The sequence below is a fragment of the Gopherus evgoodei genome, unplaced genomic scaffold (assembly GCF_007399415.2).
Source record: "Gopherus evgoodei ecotype Sinaloan lineage unplaced genomic scaffold, rGopEvg1_v1.p scaffold_38_arrow_ctg1, whole genome shotgun sequence".
Classification (NCBI taxonomy): Eukaryota; Metazoa; Chordata; order Testudines; family Testudinidae; genus Gopherus; species Gopherus evgoodei.
In genome coordinates, this window is record NW_022060059.1 from 1,752,619 (window position 1) to 1,772,787 (window position 20,169).

Sequence of the window (20,169 nt, forward strand, 5' to 3'; positions counted from 1 at the left end):
AAAATCAACAAAGGGGGTGGCTTTGCATCAAGGAGAAACACAAACAACTGTCACATAGAATGGCCCCCTCAAGGACTGAACTAAAAACCCTGGGTTTAGCAGGCTGTTGATTTCACGGAGGGAGTGGAGAGCAAATGAATACAAAACAATTTGGTCTATTTCTTGTTTTGATCCACTCCATCTATCTTATATATCTTAGGCTGGCAGCAGACGGTGCAGTACGACTGCTAGTCATTGTCATCTCCTGGCTGCTCACTACAAGCCGGTGCAGGACTGAGTCTCCAGGAGACGAAACTTAAAAAGGGAATGATCAGGCTGAGTCACTCCCATGTCTGCCCAGGTACCCCGACCAACCTCACTGAGGTCGGCTAAAAGAGCAACCAGGAGTATGACGACGATGGCTACCAATCGTAATGCACCGTCTGCTGCCAAAAGGCAATGAGCTGCTGCTGTGTAGCAATGCAGTCCCACGTCTGCCAGCACCCAGAAGACGTACAGTGATGGTGAACTGAGCAGGCTCCATACTTGCCATGGGATGACGTCTGCACAGGTAACCCAGGAAAAAAGGCGTGAAACGATTGTCTGCCATTGCTTTCAGGGAGGGGGGGAGAAGGGGGCCTGATGACATGTACCCAGAACCACCTGTGACACTGTTTTTGCCCCATCAGGCATTGGTATCTCAACTCAGAATTCCAATGGGCGGCGGAGACTGTGGGAACTGTGGGATAGCTACCCACAGTGCAACGCTCCAGAAGTCAACACTAGCCTCAGTACTGTGGATGCAGTCTGCCGACTAAATGCACTTAGAGCATTTTGTGTGGGGACACACACAATCGACTGTATAAAAATGATTTCTAAAAAACCAACTTCTATAAATTCGACCTAATTTCGTAGTGTAGACGTACCCTTACTCTGTGAATAGTTCCACTGAAATCAATGGGTCTACTTGCAGAGCAAGGGACCTATTGACTTCTGCAGGATCCATTCCTGCTTCCTCCTAAGATATGTCTAAGTTATGACCAGGAGTCTATTTGGTAACCAATTCCCATCTGAGAGAAGCAATGAGGTCTGCAGTATGCCCTGAGAAATCACAATACAATTGGAATTTACCTAATCAGCCACTGTGCAATCATTAAATAGGAAACATAGCCCAATATACAGCCCCAGGGTTTCTCTTAAGAGAAAGCTTCCCTCTTGATATTCATGGTAAATAACTTTGGATGAAGTTAACACGATTATCCCATATCAGTAATACTGGCAGTGCACTGATATGGCAGTAAAGTAGGGCTATTATAATTTCGGGCTACTGAGAGTACACTCCTATCTCTAACGGTACCAGTGACTTTTTTCTCAGTGAGATACATTTCTCTGCAGCCTCTGATGTTCCCAAGGCCCTGATGTAACTTTCAGTCCACAAGCTCCAAGATTTCAGTCATTCCTGAGCTATAATAGCCTTCCCATTTTAAACAGAGGGTGCCTTGATGCAGTGAAAAAGATTTTAATACACAAGATCATTCCACTGCAATAATAGTGGAGGAAGGAAGACTGAAAAGATTTTAATAAAATGTTGAATGTATTTTTAGGGGAGCTTTAGTTTAAAGTATCTATAAGCCTAACACTGAAGGGGGATGGCTCCCACTTGATTAGGGGGAAATAATAAATGATGGTATCTCCCAAATGCCACCCACTTAGGGCACAAAAATGAGATGTCACTCACAGTCAACTGTGCAAATCTGTGACTCTCCATCTCATTCTGAGCAGGAGGGAGTAAACAGTTAACAATATTGATATTTAAATATCATTACTCGGCATCTGAGATAACTCTCTAATGAAATGAATGGGGCAGTTCAGCCCTCTGAGAGCTATTGTTCCAGGCTCTTGGCATTCTCATATAGACATCTCTGCTGTGGTTGCATTCTGGTCACATTTCTGAAGTTTTCTTCTGAACCATAACAGCTAGAGATTCTTTGAAAGTGAAAGCTGAGATTCTGGAGAACAAGACAGTAGCTTCAAAAAGGTGCTGAACAACATAAGGGCATGGGCCAGTTATGTCCAAGCCCTGGAATAACTGGTCTTAATCACTGCTGGGAAATGTTAAAACCTAACAAAAAAGTTCTCATGCAATTAAAAAAAAATCAATAATTTTTTTTTTTTACTTAAAAAGCAAGAAAATCAATTTTCATATCTAAGCCAGGAAGTGCCGTTGGAATCATAAATTCCATCAGGGCAAAGAATTAAGCTGACAGCAGAGGTGTATAATTAGCTACGGTTTGTTTGTGGCCTTTCACAGAACCATAGACTATCAGGGTTGGAATGGACCTCATGAGGTCATCTAGTCCAACCCTCTGCTCAAAGCAGGACTAATCCTCAACTAAATCATCCCAGATAGGGCTTTGTCAAGCCTGACCTTAAAAACCTCGAAGGAAGGAGATTCCACCACCCTCCTAGTGAAAAAGTTTTTCCTAATATCCAACCTAAACCTCCCTCACTGCAACTCAAGACCATTACTCCTTGTTCTGTCATCTGCTACCACTGAAAACAGTCTAGATGCATCCACTTTGGAACCCTCTTTCATGTAATTGAATGCAGCTATCAAATCTCCCCTCACTGTTCTCTTCTGCAGACTAAACAATCCCAGCTACCTCAGCCTCTCCTCATAAGTCATGTGCTCCAGCCCCCTAATCATTTTTGTTGCCCTCCACTGGACTCTTTCCAATTTTTTCCACATCCTTCTTGTAGTGTGGGGCCCAAAACTGGACACAGTACTCCAGATGAGGCCTCACCAATGTCGAATAGAGAGGAATGATCACGTCCCTTGATCTGCTGGCAATGTCCCCGCTTATACAGCCCAAAATGCCGTTAGCCTTCTTGGCAACAAGGGCACACTGTTGACTCATATCCAGCTTCTTGTCCGCTATAACCCCTAGGTCCTTTTCTGCAGAACTGTTGCCTAGCCATTTGGTCCCTAATCTGTAGCGGTGCATGGGATTCTTCTGTCCTAAGTGCAGGACTCTGCACTTGTCCTTGTTGAACCTCATCAGATTTCTTTTGGACCAATCCTCTAATTTGTCTAGGTCCCTCTGTATCCTATCCCTACCCTCCAGCGTACCTACCACTCCTCCCAGTTTAGTGTCATCTGCAAACTTGCTGAGGATGCAGTCCACACCGTCCTCTAGATCAATAATGAAGATATGAACAAAACCAGCCCCAGGACTGACCCTTGGGGCAATCTGCTTGATACCGGCTGCCAACTAGACATCGAGCCATTGATCACTACCCGTTGAGCCGGATGATCTAGCCAGCTTTCTATCCATTTTATAGTCCATTCATCCGGCCCATACTACTTTAACTTGCCAGCAAGAATACTGTGGGAGACTGTATCAAAAGCTTTGCTAAAGTCAAGGATTAACATGTCCACTGCTTTCCCCTCATCCACAGACCCTGTTATCTCCTCATAGAAGGCAATTAGGCTACTCAGGCATGACCTGCCCTTGGTGAATCCATGCTGACTGTTCCTGATTGCTTTCGTCTCCTCTAAGTGCTTCAGAATTCTTTCCACTAAACAAATATCAGGAAGCTGTTTCGGGCAGTGGGTGCAGCACTCACCTTTTAAGCTCCTCCTCCAGTTCCTTGACTCTGTTCTCCATCTTGGCTTTGGCCTGCTTTGTTGCTTCAAGCTCTCCCTTCAGCACCTCCTGCTCCCCAGATAGCTGGTCCACCTTAGCAATCAAATCATTCTTCACAACATTCAAAGCATTTCTTTAAGGCAGGGAAAGGAACAGTAAAGAGAGATGCACTGAGAATAGAAACTGCCTCCTACAGGCAGCTGAGAAAAAAAAATCACACATGCCAGAAAAGCATTCAGTGTAGCGGGAACTCAAAGAAAAGTGGTGGGGTTGATGGGAGGGAGTAGATAGGAACACAGCAATTGCCAGACTGTATCAGACTATCTAGTCTGGAATTCTGTCTCGATTGGTCACCAGATGCTTCAGGGGAACATGTGAGCACACCACAAAAGGCAGACATAATGTAATCTGCCCCCCATGTTAGGTCACATCTTGTTCACTAATAAAGTTTGGCTTAAGCTCCACAGCATGAGGTTTAATATTCTTTCTATTATTTTTTGTTATCATTCAGCTGTGGATATTCTTGATAGCCATCAGGGCCCTTTTTTGAATACTGTTACGTTTTTAGCCTCAACAATTTAATGTGGTAGTGAGTTCCACAGTCTAATTGTGTGTTGTTTAAAAAAGTATTTCCTTTCATTGGCTCCGAATTTTCCTACTTTCAGTTCCTTGTATAGTCTTTGTGCTGGTATTATGAGACAGAAAGAACAGAAGTTTCTAATCTACCTTCTTGATACCATTCATGGCTTTATATATTTTTATCAGGTCCCCTCTAATTTTCTCCTTTCTAAAGTAACAATCCCAATATTTTCAATCTCTCTTTATATGAGATTTTTTTCCAGGCCCTTGGTCATTCCCATTCCCCTTCTCTGAACCTCCTTTAATCCTGTAATATTCATTTTGAGATGGGACGACCAGTACAGAACACAGTATTCTATATAAGGATGTCCCACCAACTTATGTAATGGCATTATATTTTTTTCTGTATTATTCTACAGCCTATTTCTTATTCATTGTATCATTTGGTTAGCTTTTCTGACTACAGCTGCACACTGAGCAGAAGTCTTCATTGACCAGTCTGCAATTATGGCCAAGTCCCCTTCTTGTGTTGATACAATTAATTTAGAACTCAGACAGGTATGTGAATAACTTAATTTTTTCCCTCCAATGCAAGTTATTTTGCATTTATCAACACTGAATTTGTTTGTCATCATACTGCCCTTTCACCTAGCTTGTTCATGTCTCTTTGAAATTCCTCACAGTCCTCTCTGGTCCAACTAACCTAAACATCTGCAAAATTTGCTATCTCACTACTCATCCACATTTCCAGATCACATATAAATACACTAAACAACAAAGAACATAGTATGGAACTCTGAGGCACCCCGGTGTTAACTGCTTGCCACGATAATATCCTACTATTTGTTTCCTGTCTTCTAGCCAGTTTTTGATCCATGACAACACTTTGCCTCTTACCCCATGATGACAACTTTTTTAGTAGCCTGCTGTGCAGGAACCTTGTCGGCAGCTTTTTGAAATCTAAATAAATTATTTTAACTGGTTCTCTTTTATCTACTACTTTGCTGATATGTTCAAAGAATTCTAAGACATTTGTGAGTCGTGATTTTCCTTTGCAGAAGGCAAATATTGCAGTGAAGAGTTCAGAGCATTATAATTTCCTAACGGTCACCTGTGCACATTCTGGACTGCTCCAGCTGCCAATGAAGTTAATGTAAAGCCTGCCACTGACTTCAAGAGGGGTAAGGCCCTACAAACGTGTGTGGAATGTTCAGTCAAGTGACTGTACAAAAGAAATATGCACAGGAAAGCCCCTCAAACATGGCTTGAGGAAGAGGAATTCCAAGGAGCCAACACCATCAAAGAAAGGTTGCCAAACCAGATGCCAGCATGTCTCGATGAGGCAGGAGTTCTGACACAGATCTATTCCAAGATGACAGGAAGCATATAAAAATAGATAAGCAGTTCAGAACGTGCAACGGTTTCTTACTTGGTCTCCAGAAGTTGCGAGTTCTCCAACAGCAGATTCCCCACTTCTTTGCCCATTCCTGAAAAAAGAGGCCCGGAAGTTTTGATCTGCACCTCCAGAAAGACAGAACCTTATTCTGGGCTAATTGACTCATGCTTAGGAAGAGAAATAGCTTTTGCTAGGCAGCCTTACAGCTGTGTGTCCTGCTGCAGAGTGCCTCCTGCTGAAATAATACGTAACAGCAGCAAATGTGTCCATGTGTCTTTTCTGTAAAGAATACAGTTTTTTTTACCACTTACTTAAATACACACAAGCTTCCTTGAGGGGATGGGCCAAGGAGATGGTTGCACTAAAGCTGGTTAGGAGAAGCTGGGTCTAAGACTCCCACTCCAACCCTGACATACTACAACCGCTCCTTATTGTGACTGCTATGGAGGGAAGCTAGGAGTTCAGGGGTTCTTAGTGTCCACAGATTTATAGCAATGCAGCGTGTTGTCCAATTTACAACCCATCAGCGGGTGTCTCAAGATTTTTGCTTTTCATAGTATAGAAGCCAAATCCCCAGTCCTTAAATATACCCATTTTCAGAGTTCTTGTAGCCAACTCCATGCACATGAAGGCCCCATGGCACCATCCTCGTCCCACTACTGCAATCTTAGCAGGGTTTTACATAGGTTGCCCCCTTGTTTCTTTAGTTTTATTTAGGCATCTCTAAAGATATTAAAATTAATTCAGAGCCACAACACTGCAGGCCCAAATCACAAAAGGAGGAGGTTGCACTTTTGCATGCACATTTTTAAAGATCTGACCCTAAGAGTGAGGGCTGAGTTCAATACTTTTAAGTGAAGCTGAAAGGGGATCGACCCATCCAGGACAGTTTCCTGCTCGAAGAGACTCTTGGGGTTACAGCTGTAGAGACAGTCCCCTACCCAATGGGGCCAAACACAATTCTAGGGGGTAGAAGCATAGAGACTACCTCCCTCCCCTCATGGCATGACACTGATGCTTGGATAGCAGTCTCTCACTATAGATGATGAAGTACAAAGAGCTCACACAACTGCCGTAGCTTGAGTTGAAGTTCATCATATTACCTTGCTGTACAAAAATTCCTTCCTTTATAACAGATATAGGCATTTTTCAAGAGAAATTATTCAAGGTGTAAACTCACTTTTACAGGAAAATAATAAACGACTCACATCTGAAGTAAATTGCAGTTAGACAACACTTCAACACACAGATCCTCTTCCCGCAGTTAGACGGAATGGGTTCATGATGGCAAAAGTAAATTCCCAGCAAAGATGGACAAGAAGCAGCATTTTAAAAAGTAAAAATTTAAAAAATACTGAATAAGCAGGAAATGAATCACTTTGAGTTCAGGCTATGTGTTCCCAGAGTGCTGGGGGTGGGGGAATACTACAAAACACCTCAGAAGTGGGAGACAAAACTCCAGGTTGGGTGTTAACCTACTAAAAATGTATTTCTGTTGTGGGGGAAGAGGAATGAGAAATGCCCCCTTTCTTCCTCCTACAGACGATCACATATGTGGTATGGAGCTAAGCCACTAAGCTCAGTGATTATGGGGCATGGGACTCTGGTTATACAAGTGACTAGGGATGTAAAAGTTTAACGGTTAACCAATAAGCATCAGTCTCATTGATTTAACTTAATGATTAAACTTCCCTGCCGCCCTGTGCCTGAGAGCGAGGCGGCAGTAGAGACTCGCACATCAGCCACCAGCAGAGTCCCGGGCATAGCGGGGCAGAAACTCCTTAATGTTAACCGTTTAACTGATAGAATTTTAATAGGCTAAACAGTTACTATTTTTAAACTCTAGTTACATCCACCCCCACTGGCTTTTAGCAATAAACTAAATTAAATATATATCTAGTAGCATTTTCAGAAATGGCATAATGATGTTCCAGAAGCAGAAGGGAGAAATGGGTTATGGGAGTTAATGTGTAGGACCTTCTTTGGATTACTCCTTTCTGCATTTTGATTCCCTTGCTACTTATTGAGTATTAATGCATCTCCAGTACAGAAAGGAGCTGTGATGGAGAGGATCAGCCAATCACCCCAGAACTAGAAGCTCCACACTGTCCAAGCCACAGATATCTTCCCAAAAACTGCACGGTGGAAACTACAGGACACTTCACCCCAGGAATGGTACAGAGGGCTATTTATGGAAATAGAGGACAGGAGACAATCTTCCCCAGAGCAGCAGCATGGTATTCCACGACAACCTCATCTTAGTGCACAGAGTGGGGAAGCTCTAAGAAGTTAGCAGAGGGACAACTCTATCTATATGAAGAGAACTCTGGGGTGGAATTAAAAGGAGATCTTTCATGTACCCTGCATATCAACCAAAGTGAGGAAAAACCTGGGAAGAGAGAGACATATTTTACAGAGTCATCCCATATTATAGCTCTTCCATATCCAGACAACAACAGTCTGAAGCATCAAAGTGGATGATGAGCTACATCCAGAAACAAAAGAGAAGCCCAAATCCGCAGAAACAGAGCTATTGTCTCCTGTGTCTAAGAGATGACACCACCACAACAAAAAACAAAACCAAGAGAACTCAAGAAGCATGAAGAGATGTTGGGTGGACAAAAGGGGTTAAGAAAAAACATATTTTTAAAATGGCCTTCGCCTTACCAAAGAAATCATCCCGCACTATGAGAGCCATTCCATACGAGAAGGGGAAATAGAAAGAGATGGGGACAAAGGGAGAGGGGAGGAAGAAAGGAAGAGAAAAAAGCAGCCATTAAGTACCAGTCTGTAAACAGCAAATAGAGCAGCTCATCAGTGTGTATGAATATGTGTGCGTGATACATACTATGAAGTGTGTGATATAGTGATACATACTCATGTACGTGTGCATGGTGTACACTGTGATGCTCAGCAGGGACAAGTCTATATCCTGCTCACTAGAGCTTGGCCTAACAGGGAGTTAAAGCCTGAGATATCAAAATATGCTCCACAGGATTTCCTGTTCCATTTCCATCTTAATCGTTTGCCCTGAGCTACGTATCTTTGGGCCTCCCACTCCAACAACAAAGGTAACTAACCAGACAGCATGGACAGGACATGGGAAAGACAGGGGGAGAGGGAAATTAAAATGGGAGGAAATCATAGTTTATATCCAGGGTGCCTCTTCCTCTCTTTACATAGGGTCCAAGCCCATTTCCTTACACAGGAACATTCCACATGCCCTCATTTCAGTGCGGCTTTCCCCAGGGAAATATCTTAGGCTTTGGTCTTTCATGGGAGAATAATAAAGAAAAATCCAGACCAAAAGAAAGGAAGATGCATGCTGCTTTCCCTTTCCTTGGCAAAGCTCTCTCAGTGCTCTGTAGGCCCAATCCTGGGGGGCACTGGCTTTCCCTCAACTTCTAGGGATTAATGGACATGAAGTCATTCAGCACGTCTGCACTGCCTCTAAAGACATTGGTGTCTGCACATCAACTGGCCTTGGATAGGCAGTAAAGGCCAATCCAACTTGGGAACTGGATCAGGCCCTAAGTGCACTGTAAGAGAGGAGCAAATTCTCCAAATGTAGGGCTCCCAGGACTTCTGATGGCAGAATGTGGGCCCTAAACCAGTGAGTTTTCCTTTACAAAAATCAGCGTAATAGGAAGGGCACAGAGACAGCATCTGCAAAATGTTAGCCAGTGAGGACAAGGCTTCAACAAAGAGCAAAAGTTTTGCCATTTTCAAGGTCCACCTCAATCTTCATTCATTTGGAGTAAGGAGAGAACCTAAGCTAGATTTCTGTGCCCACCTGATTGGGCTTGGGGTACAGCTCCTGCACTGACAAAAAGGAAACTTTCATCCTAGACTAGAGGGAAAGGACATATGGGTTTCCCCATGGTCCTATTAAGAGAGTGGAGCGACCTACAGAAAAGCCACCCCCCCAAAAAAAAGGCTTATCAAGACATAGCAGGCATGTGAGCATAAAGCAAAGATGTTCTATTATATCAGGACTTATCAGTGCAAGCCAATCAACAAGGAAAAGGCAGAAACAAAGGCTGCAAGCCAACTGTGATTGGATAGCAGCAGGGGAGTATCGTGTATACCACATCATTCAATCTAAACTCAACAAGGATAAAGAAAAACAAAGAAACTGAACAGAGGAGAGATACACACCTGAGAACTCCCCTAAGGGCCATGTCCAGCGAAGCACAGAGAGACAAGGGGAAAAAGGAAGTGAAAAAAAGGATCAATCAGTGACTGAAACCAATAAAATCAAAATTTTGTTAAAAAAATTAACAATGATTCAGCCATTTCAATGTCAAACGCATGAAATAGTAAGGACAGGACCTGCCATGACTGCAGATGGCATGATTCTACATACAGGATATTAAAAAAAAAAATCAAGGGAAGGTAACCCACAATGAACCTGGAATCATATGCCTTGGTTGTCAGTTTTGCAGACAAGAATCTGATGAGGCCGTGTCTTCCTATGTAGATGAACCTTTGTTTTCCTATGATATGTTCTGTTTAAAACTGCTGGCCAAAGCCTAGTTCCCACATCCTGGCCCCTCCTCCTCCTCACCTAAGCGAATGATATATTTGTCTTTCCCAACCATATCTCATAGTACCAATGATGTAGTCAAAGGATGCCTTAACCTGCAAAAACAGCCATCAGTATTTAAAACAGTCTTTATACTCCAACCCCAGGACTGGCTTTGTTATTTGGCTTCAACTTCTGTGATGAAATAATATATAACTTACCACTAGTATATTACATGAATCTCTCTCTTCATCACAAACCCTCTTTTATGAAAAGCAAGGTCGCCAAAGTAAACATGGCCAGGTCAACTAGCAGTGAAAAGAAGGACTCTCCCATAGCCCATAAACAGCATCCATTTTGCCACTCATCCTTCAGTTCCAGATTTTTATGGTCAGTGAAAACTGGAAGGGTGTTTGTGTGTGTGTGTGTGAGAGAGAGACACACATACTGTACCTACAGTAAATACAGTGAGATTATAGGAGTAAAAAATGAACATGCAGGAATAAATGAGAAAGAATGTTCATAGGGTTGTAGTTGGAAAGAGGAGAATTCAATTAACAATAAATAATTGTTTATATTCCACATCACTCTCTCAACTACATCCTCACATGAACAAATGTACATGAAGCTATAACAAAGCAATGGGAAATCTGGATTTAACCAATGCATTTAGACCATTCTCTCCAAAGCTGCAAAAAAGAGTGCCAAGAGATGATAGTCCAAAGCTAGGCAGACTAAAATCCCTCCAACCAGGAGATGTACAATCCTCAGGAAGCACGTTTAAGAATAACTTCTGCAGACACCTGTTGTTTTAAAGGCATCACAAGTGACATTCTTCAGATACTACGAATCTTAATCCACCTGGGAAAAACATATTTGGAAGACTTTGCACCCATTTTGGGGTCTCCAATATGAGAATCAAGGCTAGGCTGTCTCATTTACACTGGTGACAGCCTGAAATAACTCCATTGGCTTCCATTGATTTACATGGTGAGAGTTGAGAATCTGGTCCAAAAATATAAAGAGCGCTTCTTAATTTCTGAATCCTGTTGAGCTCTCTCTCCACTGTTTGTACCATGTCTACTTCATGCAGTTTTCTCTGTGATTCTTCAGGCTGTAGTCAGGATGAAGGAAAAAGAAGTGCCCCAGAGATAACAACTTATCGGAAAAGAGCAGAATAACCAATAGATTCACTATGATCAAGCCCTAACTTTTCCTTGGCTAAACTGCAGCTTTATCAAAGATCTTTAGAACTTTGAGTGTGTGAGGGCAGAAGGAATAATAAATTAAATTAGCCCTTTTGTCTGTGAGTCTGAGAAAGCATTTATAGCCAGAGCCTTCTAAAACTTATGATGGATTAAATATAAAAGTATAACATTTAAAATCTTCTACCTGCCTCCCTTCCCTCACCCCTAGCAATGTGTGCTTCATATCATCCAAATCAAAACTTCCCTTAGATTAGGTGACCAGCATCATTTCCAGGAAACTGATAGGCGTCACTTCATCCCATTTTCCAGGCTTGTAAGGGAATCCATAAAAGCCTCCCCACCTAGATGGCCATAGTCATTACCACAGCTCTGAGACTGTAAGCTGTATCCACCCTCCAGTGATGATCCACGGAGGCTTCCTGATGATTGTATGGAATTCTGTTGCGCTAATCAAAACCAAAAAATTGTCTAGGGCAGAATCACAAAAAAAGCTGGTGACTGAAAAATCCTATCCTATGATCCTCAGTAAAAAAAGCAGGTGAGGGCATGTTTTAATATGTTTCTTGGTGTAACAACTTGGGCATGCAGGATGAAAAATCAGAATCTTTCAAAGTGATCCTGGACGTCTTTGAAATTCTTCCTTGGTGACACGTTCAATTTCCTGGATGATCTCTAGGAAGGACAAACCTTTCCATATAAAGAGTAGTTATTCAGGACTGGGAAAACATAAAACAAGAGTCTTGTTTAGGATGGCACTTCATTTGACATGGTATAAGGCAGGACTTCACAGAACTCCTCTCTTTTCTAAGAATATAATCTATTAAGTACTGCCTTTTGCTAATATATTTAAGCCCTCAGAATTTCCTTTCAATTGGGCTCTTAGTGCTTTTATTACAATGGGTTTTGTTTTTGTGGAGCATTTTTAGGTGTTTCATCTCCTACAGTATGCTGCTGATTCTACAGTATATTTAAAAAATGAAGAGTGAAGAGAACAACCCCAGATTCAGTTACTGTGAAGGTTTACTACAAGACCCCTCATAGAAGGAGGAACCTACAAATAACAAGACAGGTGAAGACACTGCCCACATACAGTAACACTCCCAATATCAGGTAGCCAGCAAAATATAGCTTGCTTTTAAACATCAAGAAGAGGGCAAAATAGAAGCCTCAGTTCCAAACAGGAGCAAACTGAAGTTTAAAGAAACTCTCTTCTTTCCATCTCAGTGTGCAGCAAGGAGAAAAAGGAAACAGTCTTTCGCATGCATCTGAACAAAGAGGCAGCCCAAGGCACTTATGTTTATTCTGGAGAAGAAAAGACTGAGAGGGGACATGGCAACAGTTTTCATGTACATAAAAGGTTGTTACAAAGAGGAGGAAGAAAAATTGTTCTCGTGAACCTCTGAGGATAGGACAGGAAGCAATGGGTTTAAATTGCAGCAAAGGAGGTTTAGGTTGGCCATTAGGAAAAATTTCCTGTTAGGGTAGTTAAGCACTGGAATAAATTGACTAGGGAGCTTGTGGAATCTCTGTCACCAGATGTTTTTAAGAACATGTTAGACCAACACTTGTCAGGAACGGTCCAGTTATTATGTAGTCCTGCGTTGAGTGCAGGTGACTGGACTATATCATCTCTTGTGGTCCCTTCCAGTCCTATACTTCCATGGTTCTATGATTCTATTATTTGGGGCGCCCAATTTGAGAACCTTAGGCCTGATTGTCAGAAGTCCTTAGTGCTTAGAGGTGAAGTAATCTTTGAGTTAATTAATTTGTAGGTGCTTAGCACCACTGAAAAGCAGCGTCAAAATCTCTCAAGCTGGTCAAACAAAATGTGTGACCACTTGAAACTCTGGCCCTAAGTTTGTCACAGACTGTGCTAGGTCAGGCCCCTTTAGACTACAGGGTATGAATCCCAAGATTCTTGCGAGTGAATTCCAGGTAGACAAGACACAATGAATAGGGAATGTACTGTTCCAAGTAGTTTTTAAGCTGAGGTTGTCATTCTCCTGAATGACAAACATTTCAGAACCTGATGTTTCCTGACAAGTACAAAGCAAACAGCATGAAGCAGCAGTTGACACAAACAGAGAATATGATTGCTGACAGATTGCCAGACAGTGCACTTACAGACAGGAGAAGCACAAGGGAGAAGGATAAAACAGATGGGCAGCTACTAGATTTTCAGTAGCTACAGCAATCTGACTCTTTTGGGAAGAGAGCAGCCAACAATGTATGCTGAGATGGCTAACCAAAATTCACGCTACAGTAGACAGATGAAGATCTAACATCCATGTACAGTTTCTACAATGTATGCTGAGATGGCTAACCAAAATTCACGCTACAGTAGACAGATGAAGATCTAACATCCATGTACAGTTTCTACTAAAGTCTCCTTCAATCTGAGTGGCAGTGCCAGACCTTATGATTGTTCATAATATTCCTGTCTCAGTCAGAACTCGTGCTTCACCCTTGATCAGACGTATTCTTCCATAAGAGCTGGTAAACATAATTATAATAAATGTCTGCAAAGGTGCTGCCTCCTGTCATATACAAGCCAAGTGCCTCAGTAACAATGAGTTGTTTTCAACTGGGCTCTTCTCCAAAATTATTCATCAGTCCTGCATCAGAATCTAAAAAATAAATGCCTTAGGACTCAGGGACTGGCCAGCAGTTTTGTGATCTGCTGCTGCTGCACAATGCAGCTGTTCTAAATACTGCAAAGGTACTGCAATAAATAGGCTATAAACAATCACCTATGCAGCAATACACCCTTGAGGCCTTAGAGGGTTTAGATACAAGGCTCATAGTCTGTTCTTGTCAAAAATGATTTAGATATCTTTTTTATTTTTTGCAGAGATGGTCCATTGCAATTTTGCAACAAGATCACAAACTGGCTTGGCTGAATCTACATCCAAAAGTACTTTGGTGAATACTGTATTTTCAGAATCAATGATGAGATGGGCCATGAGCCTTTGTCATTTCAGCAAGCTCAAGAGACAACCAGCAAGAAAATATATTCATCCTACACACTTAGTGCTTTCAAATACATCTCTTGCTTGTACTCAGAGCACAGAGGCATTCTGTGAGAGCCCTCTTATGTCTCAAGTTACTGCAGAACTCCTCAAATCAAGACATTGACACTTGAGAGTGATGTACATAACTAGAGGCTTTGTTGATCATATCTGCATTGTATTAACTTCTATGGGACTTAAGCATGTGCTTAAGGGCTCTCATGAACAGGATCTAGACACCCAAAGTTCTACCCCAGGAGGCACTGGGCTCAGTCTATAACCTGAGATAGATTTCCTTCTTTGGCTGTTCCAAAGTCCTGGTCAGGAACCTCAAGTGGCCCCTTCCAAGATTGCTCGAAAAAGTGTACTGCATTCTTTTTTACACTCTCTACAGCAGAGTAAAACATACAATATAGGCTATAACATTTCTGTATAAAAGAATTTTTTGAAGTTTTTATAAAATTAGGAAAAGTGATTACTGTCTTGCAGGACAGTGGTCTGTTTTCAAATCTATATCACTCCAAAAAAACCATTACTCCATATTCAATTGCAAGTGTCTGCAAAATTATCTTTGGGTGGTGAACGGGAAGGAAGTACAATTGTTCTTCCAGGGAGTTTGTGCAGGAGAATCACACACAAAAATTAATCTACGCACACAGACGAAGACAATCCTAACAAAACAAGGCCCAAAGCTATCAAAATGACTTTTTGTTAGTTATATTATGATTATTACATATTTCATTCCTAGATTGTCCCAAATTCCATCCCAAATTGTTTTTATTGACAAGGAGTCACAATTCTGAAAGGAAGAAAGAAAATTGTCCGTTTCTAAAGCTGTCACTCAGCCCTCACTACAGTGGAGTGAACACAGTTGTTATAAATATCTTTTACCTAGCAGATCTGCTCCTTCATCCACATCCCCGATGACCTCCGACCCCGCTGTGGAAAGTTCATGATACAGGGAGTCTGTGTTGATGCCAAAAGCTTTGTTGACAATCCCCTGTGTTGGGCTTTGTTGGAGGAAATAAAAAGAAGGAATCTTGTTACTTGAAAATATTTTAGATAGAAGATTCCTCTCCTGAATTATCGAACAAAGTAGATCACTGCAATCAAAATACAGATATCTTTCCATTCATTCACTATAGGGCTGAGACCGTGGACTTACTATGTAAGGGATAAATATACCTTACTCCTCATATCAAGGACAAGAATCCTTCAGGTTCCTAATATGAAAGATGTACCTCCAGTGTCCCTTAGATTGGCATAGCAAGCCTATTTCACATCAACAGATTAATGTGAAACTCCTTTAAAAATCATATTGTTTTATATTTATTACGTAAAAACCAGAATGTTTCCTACTAACTGGAGCTCCTAAATCTGATTATTAGTTTTCATTTGTTTTACTGTAGATCTTGGAGACCATTCAATCCCACAATTCCATCAGTTCAGGTACATGGCAGGCACCCACTACTATGGTGGGGCCAGATAAGTATTTAAAAATTGAAACAAGAACAACATAATTTCTCCTACAGACTGTGAGGGAGAAATTAGCCTGTAGATATTTGTTTATTCTTTTAGTAAGCATGTATGCATGGCTATATATGTGTGAGTGTATGAAGGACTTATTTAGGAAAAGGTAAATCAAAGAGATAAACCTTACATCTATATTGGAAACAGCAAGGTCTGGGATCTTTTTTAACCTCAGTTGGGAGCAAGTTCCAGATTCGTGGTCTGATTCCTGTGAAAGTTCTGTTTCCTGCACACATGAGCCTCCTCCTATTTGTTGACCGTTTCATGGCTCCAATGGAACACAGGTATTGTGGGAGAGGCCAATCCCATGGACTGGTTTGAATACTGGAATAAACACCTTGAACTGCATTCTACTGTACTGGGAATCAGTGCAGAAAGTGGAGCAGCTGGGTGATACGTTCACAGCTTTCTGCTAAGCAAACAGATAACAATGTTCAGTATCACTGGAACTTATCTCAGGTTTTGTAGCTTCACTCCTAGATATACTAAATTTCAGTAACCTAGCCTGAAGGTCATGAATCCATGGGGCACTGTAGTCAGCTGTGACTCACAAGATGAGGCACACACTGTTGGCCATTTGCAACTCATGCCTGACTAACCTGATTGCCTTCTATGACGACATAACTGGCTCTGTGGATATGGGGAAAGCCATGGACATGATAAATCTTGACTTTAGCAAAGCTTTTGATACAGTCTCCCACAGCATTCTTGCCAGCAAGTTAAAAAAGTATGGATTGGATGAATGGACTATAAGGTGGATAGAAAGCTGGCTAGATTGTCAGGCTCAACCAGTAGTGATCAATGGCTCCATATCTACTTGGCAGCTGGTATCAAGCGGAGAGCCCCAGGGGTGTGTCCTGGGACCAGTTTTGTTCAGCATATTCATTAATGATCTGGATGATGGGATGGATTGCACCCTCAGCAAGTTTGCGGATGACAATAAACTGGGGGGAGAGCTAGATAAGCTGGAGGGTAGGAATAGGGTCCAGAGTGACCTACACAAATTGGAGTATTGGGCCAAAAGAAATCTGATGAGGTTCAACAAGGACAAGTGCAGAGTCTTGCACTTAGGATGGAAGAAGCCCATGCACTGCTACAGGCTGGGGACCGACTGGCTAAGTGGCAGTTTATCAGAAAAGGACCTGGGGATTACAGTGGACAAGAAGCTGGATATGAGTCAACAGTGTGCCCTTGTTGCCAAGAAGGCTAACGACATATTGGGCAGTATTAGTAGGAGCATTGCCAGCAGATAGTGATTATTCCCTTCTATTTGGCATCCGTGAGGCCACATCTGGAGTATTGCATCCATTTTTGGGCCCCCCACTACAGAAAGGATGTGGACAAATTGGAGATAGTCCAGTGGAGGGCAACAAAAATGATTAGAGGCCTGGGGCACATGCTTTAAGAGGAGAGGCTGAGGGAACTAGGCTTATATAGTCTGCAGAAGAGAAGAGTGAGGGGGGATTTGATAGCAGTCTTCAACTACCTGAAGGGGGGTTCCAAAGAGGATGGAGCTCGGCTGTTCTCAGTGGTGGCAGATGACAGAAAAGACAGTTACTCACTTTTGTAACTATTGTTCTTCAAGATGTGTTCTTCATATCCATTCCAATTAGGTGTATGTGTGCTGCATGCACGATCATCAGAGAATTTTTACCCTAACAACACCCAGTGAGATGGCTGTGGAGCTCCCTGGAGTGGCGCCCTCATGGCGCTGGATATATACCCCAGCCGGCCCAGTGCCCCCTCAGTTCCTTCTTGCCAGCAACAAGAAGGAACAAGAGGGGAAAGAGGGCGGGTTTGAAATGGATATGAGCAACACATCTCGAAGAACAACAGTTACAAACGTGACTAGCCGTCTTTTCTTCTTCAAGTGCTTGCTCATATTGATTCTAATTAGATGACTCCCAAGCCTTACCTAGGTGGTGGGGTCGGAGTGAAGTACCGTGGATTGTAGAACTGATCTACTGAATGCCGCATCATCTCTGGCCTGCCTAATGATGGCGTAGTGTGAGGCAAATGTATGTACTGACAACCAAGTGATGGCTCTGCAGATCCCCTGAACTGGTACGTGGGCCAGGAATACTGCCGACGAGGCTTGAGCCCTCGTGGAGTGAACCGTGATAGAAGGGGTCAGGACCCCTGCTAAATCATAGCAAGCATGAATACAAGACGTGATCCATGAAGAGATCCGCTGGAGGAGACTGGGAGGCCCTTCATCTGGTCTGCTACCGCAATGAAGAGCTGCGTCGTTTTCCGGAAAGACTTTGTACACTCAATGTAGAAGACGAGACCTCTACCAACATCAAGGGAGTGCAGCCACTGTTCCTGACTACTGGCATGTGGTTTTGGGTAGAAAACCGTGAGGAAGATGTCTTGGTTGATATGAAAAAACGACATGGTGAAGGAAGGCAGGATGAGTTCGTAGCTGCACCTTGTCCTTATGGAAGATCGTGTAAAGTGGTTCCGAGGTGAGAGCCTTGAGCTCAGAGACCAGCCTCACCAAAGTGATAGCAATGAAAAGCTGTCTTCCAAGAGAGGTTAAGAGGGAACATTTGGCCAACGGTTCAAAAGGGGCCCCATAAGCCTGGAAAGGACCATGTTAAGGTCCCACGTGGGTACTGGCTGTCAAACCTGTGGGTAGAGGCAGTCTAGTCCCTTAAGAAACCTACCAACCATGGGTTTGGCGAAGACAGAATGGCCATTCACTCCCAGGTGGAAGGCTGAGATGGCTGCCAGATGAAATCTGATGGAAGATATCTCCAGGCCCTGCCGTTTCAGGCTCCGGAGATAGTCCAGGATAAGAGGTACAGACGCTTGGATGGGGGGAGTCAAGGAGAGAACACTAGCAAGAGAATTGCTTCCATTTAGCCATATATGTGGTCCGAGTGGAAGGTTTCCTGCTGCTCAACAGGACCTGCTGCACCAAACAAGAGCAGAGGAGCTCTGAGTGGCTCAGCCATGCAGCATCCATGCCGTGAGGTGGAGGGACTGAAGGTCAGGGTGAAAGAGGCAGCCATGATCCTGAGTGATCAGATCTAGAAAGAGTGACAGCGGGACTGGGGTATCCACGGAGATCTCCAACTGTGTGGTGTACCAATGCTGCCTTGGCCATGCCAGGGCGACCAGGATCAGATGTGTCCTGCCTCTGCACACCTTGAGCAAGACCTTGTATACCAGGGGAAACGGCGGGAAGGTGTAAAACAGCCAGATTGTCCACAGAAGCAGGAAGGGCCTCTGTGAGGGAGCCCGGAGAGCGACCTTGAAGGGAGCAGAATGCCAGGCATTTCCAGTTGCCGCGTGAGGTGAACAGATTGACCTTGGGAAACCCCCACTTCAGGAAGATGGTATGGATGACATCCGGGTGTATTGACCACTCGTGGGATTGGAAGGATCTGCTGAGGCGGTCCGCCAATGTGTTCTGTACCCCTGGAAGGAAAGATGCCACCAGGTGAATGGAGTGGGCTATGCAGAATTCCCACAGTCGAATGGCCTCCTGACAAAGGTGGGAGGACCAAGCACCACCTTGTTTGTTGATGTAGAACATGGTCATGGTATTATCTGTGAGGACTGCTACACAACGACCATGCAGCTGCTGCTCCTGGAAAGCTTGACAAGCCAGACAAACAGCCATCAGCTCTCGAACGTTGATGTGGAGGGAGAGATCTGACTGGGTCCAGAGACTGTGTGTCTGGGTGTCCCCGAGATGGGCACCCCATTCCAGGGCTGACGCAGCTGTGACAAGGGATAAGGAGGACTGAGGGGTGTGGAATGGAACTCCTTTGCACACCAGTCAGTCACCATTGGAGGGAGACCAGGACTTTCTGGGATGGTGACCACAAGGTTCACGTTGTTTCGGCCTAAACGATAGACAGATGCCAGCCATGCCTGAAGAGGGCGGAGCCATAGCCTGGCATACCTGGTTACGTATGTGCAGGAAGCCATATGGCCCAGAAGACTCAGGCACGTTCTCACTGCTGAGGTTTGAAGGCTCACGATGAGACTCCACAAAGTTTGGAAGCGAGCGTCTGGTAGGAGGGCTTGTGTGTGCCCCAAGTCCAGGACCACCCTGACAAATTCTATTCTCTGAGTCGGTTCTAGAGTCGACTTCTCCACATTGAGAAGGAGGCCTAACTGATGAAATGTGAGCATGATGAGTTGGAAGTGAGACTGTACTTGATCCTTGGTACTGTGACAAAGTTCTGTCCTTGTCTCCGTGGGTCCTGCGTTTCCTGATGGATTTTGCTAGTCTCGGAGGCTCCCTGTGACTCTCTCACTTAACCTTTCTCTCTCTAGAGAC

General features: G+C 43.4%; 1 protein-coding gene across 23 annotated transcripts in view; it reads right to left on the bottom strand.

Annotated features, from left to right (window-relative positions):
* Positions 1 to 20,169, bottom strand: part of MAPK8IP3 (mitogen-activated protein kinase 8 interacting protein 3) — a 175,464-nt gene that overhangs the window by 59,386 nt on the left and 95,909 nt on the right. For 14 of the 23 annotated variants that reach the window (XM_030545659.1, XM_030545655.1, XM_030545651.1 and 11 more), the window contains 5 exons: positions 15,234 to 15,352; positions 9,760 to 9,771; positions 8,269 to 8,286; positions 5,635 to 5,692; positions 3,607 to 3,759 (listed from right to left, as the gene is read on the bottom strand). In XM_030545659.1, coding sequence (XP_030401519.1) covers positions 3,607 to 3,759; positions 5,635 to 5,692; positions 8,269 to 8,286; positions 9,760 to 9,771; positions 15,234 to 15,352 — 360 coding nt within the window. The remainder of the gene's footprint in view (positions 1 to 3,606; positions 3,760 to 5,634; positions 5,693 to 8,268; positions 8,287 to 9,759; positions 9,772 to 15,233; positions 15,353 to 20,169) is intronic. The other 9 variants (XM_030545661.1, XM_030545658.1, XM_030545660.1 and 6 more) reach the window with 2 other exon arrangements.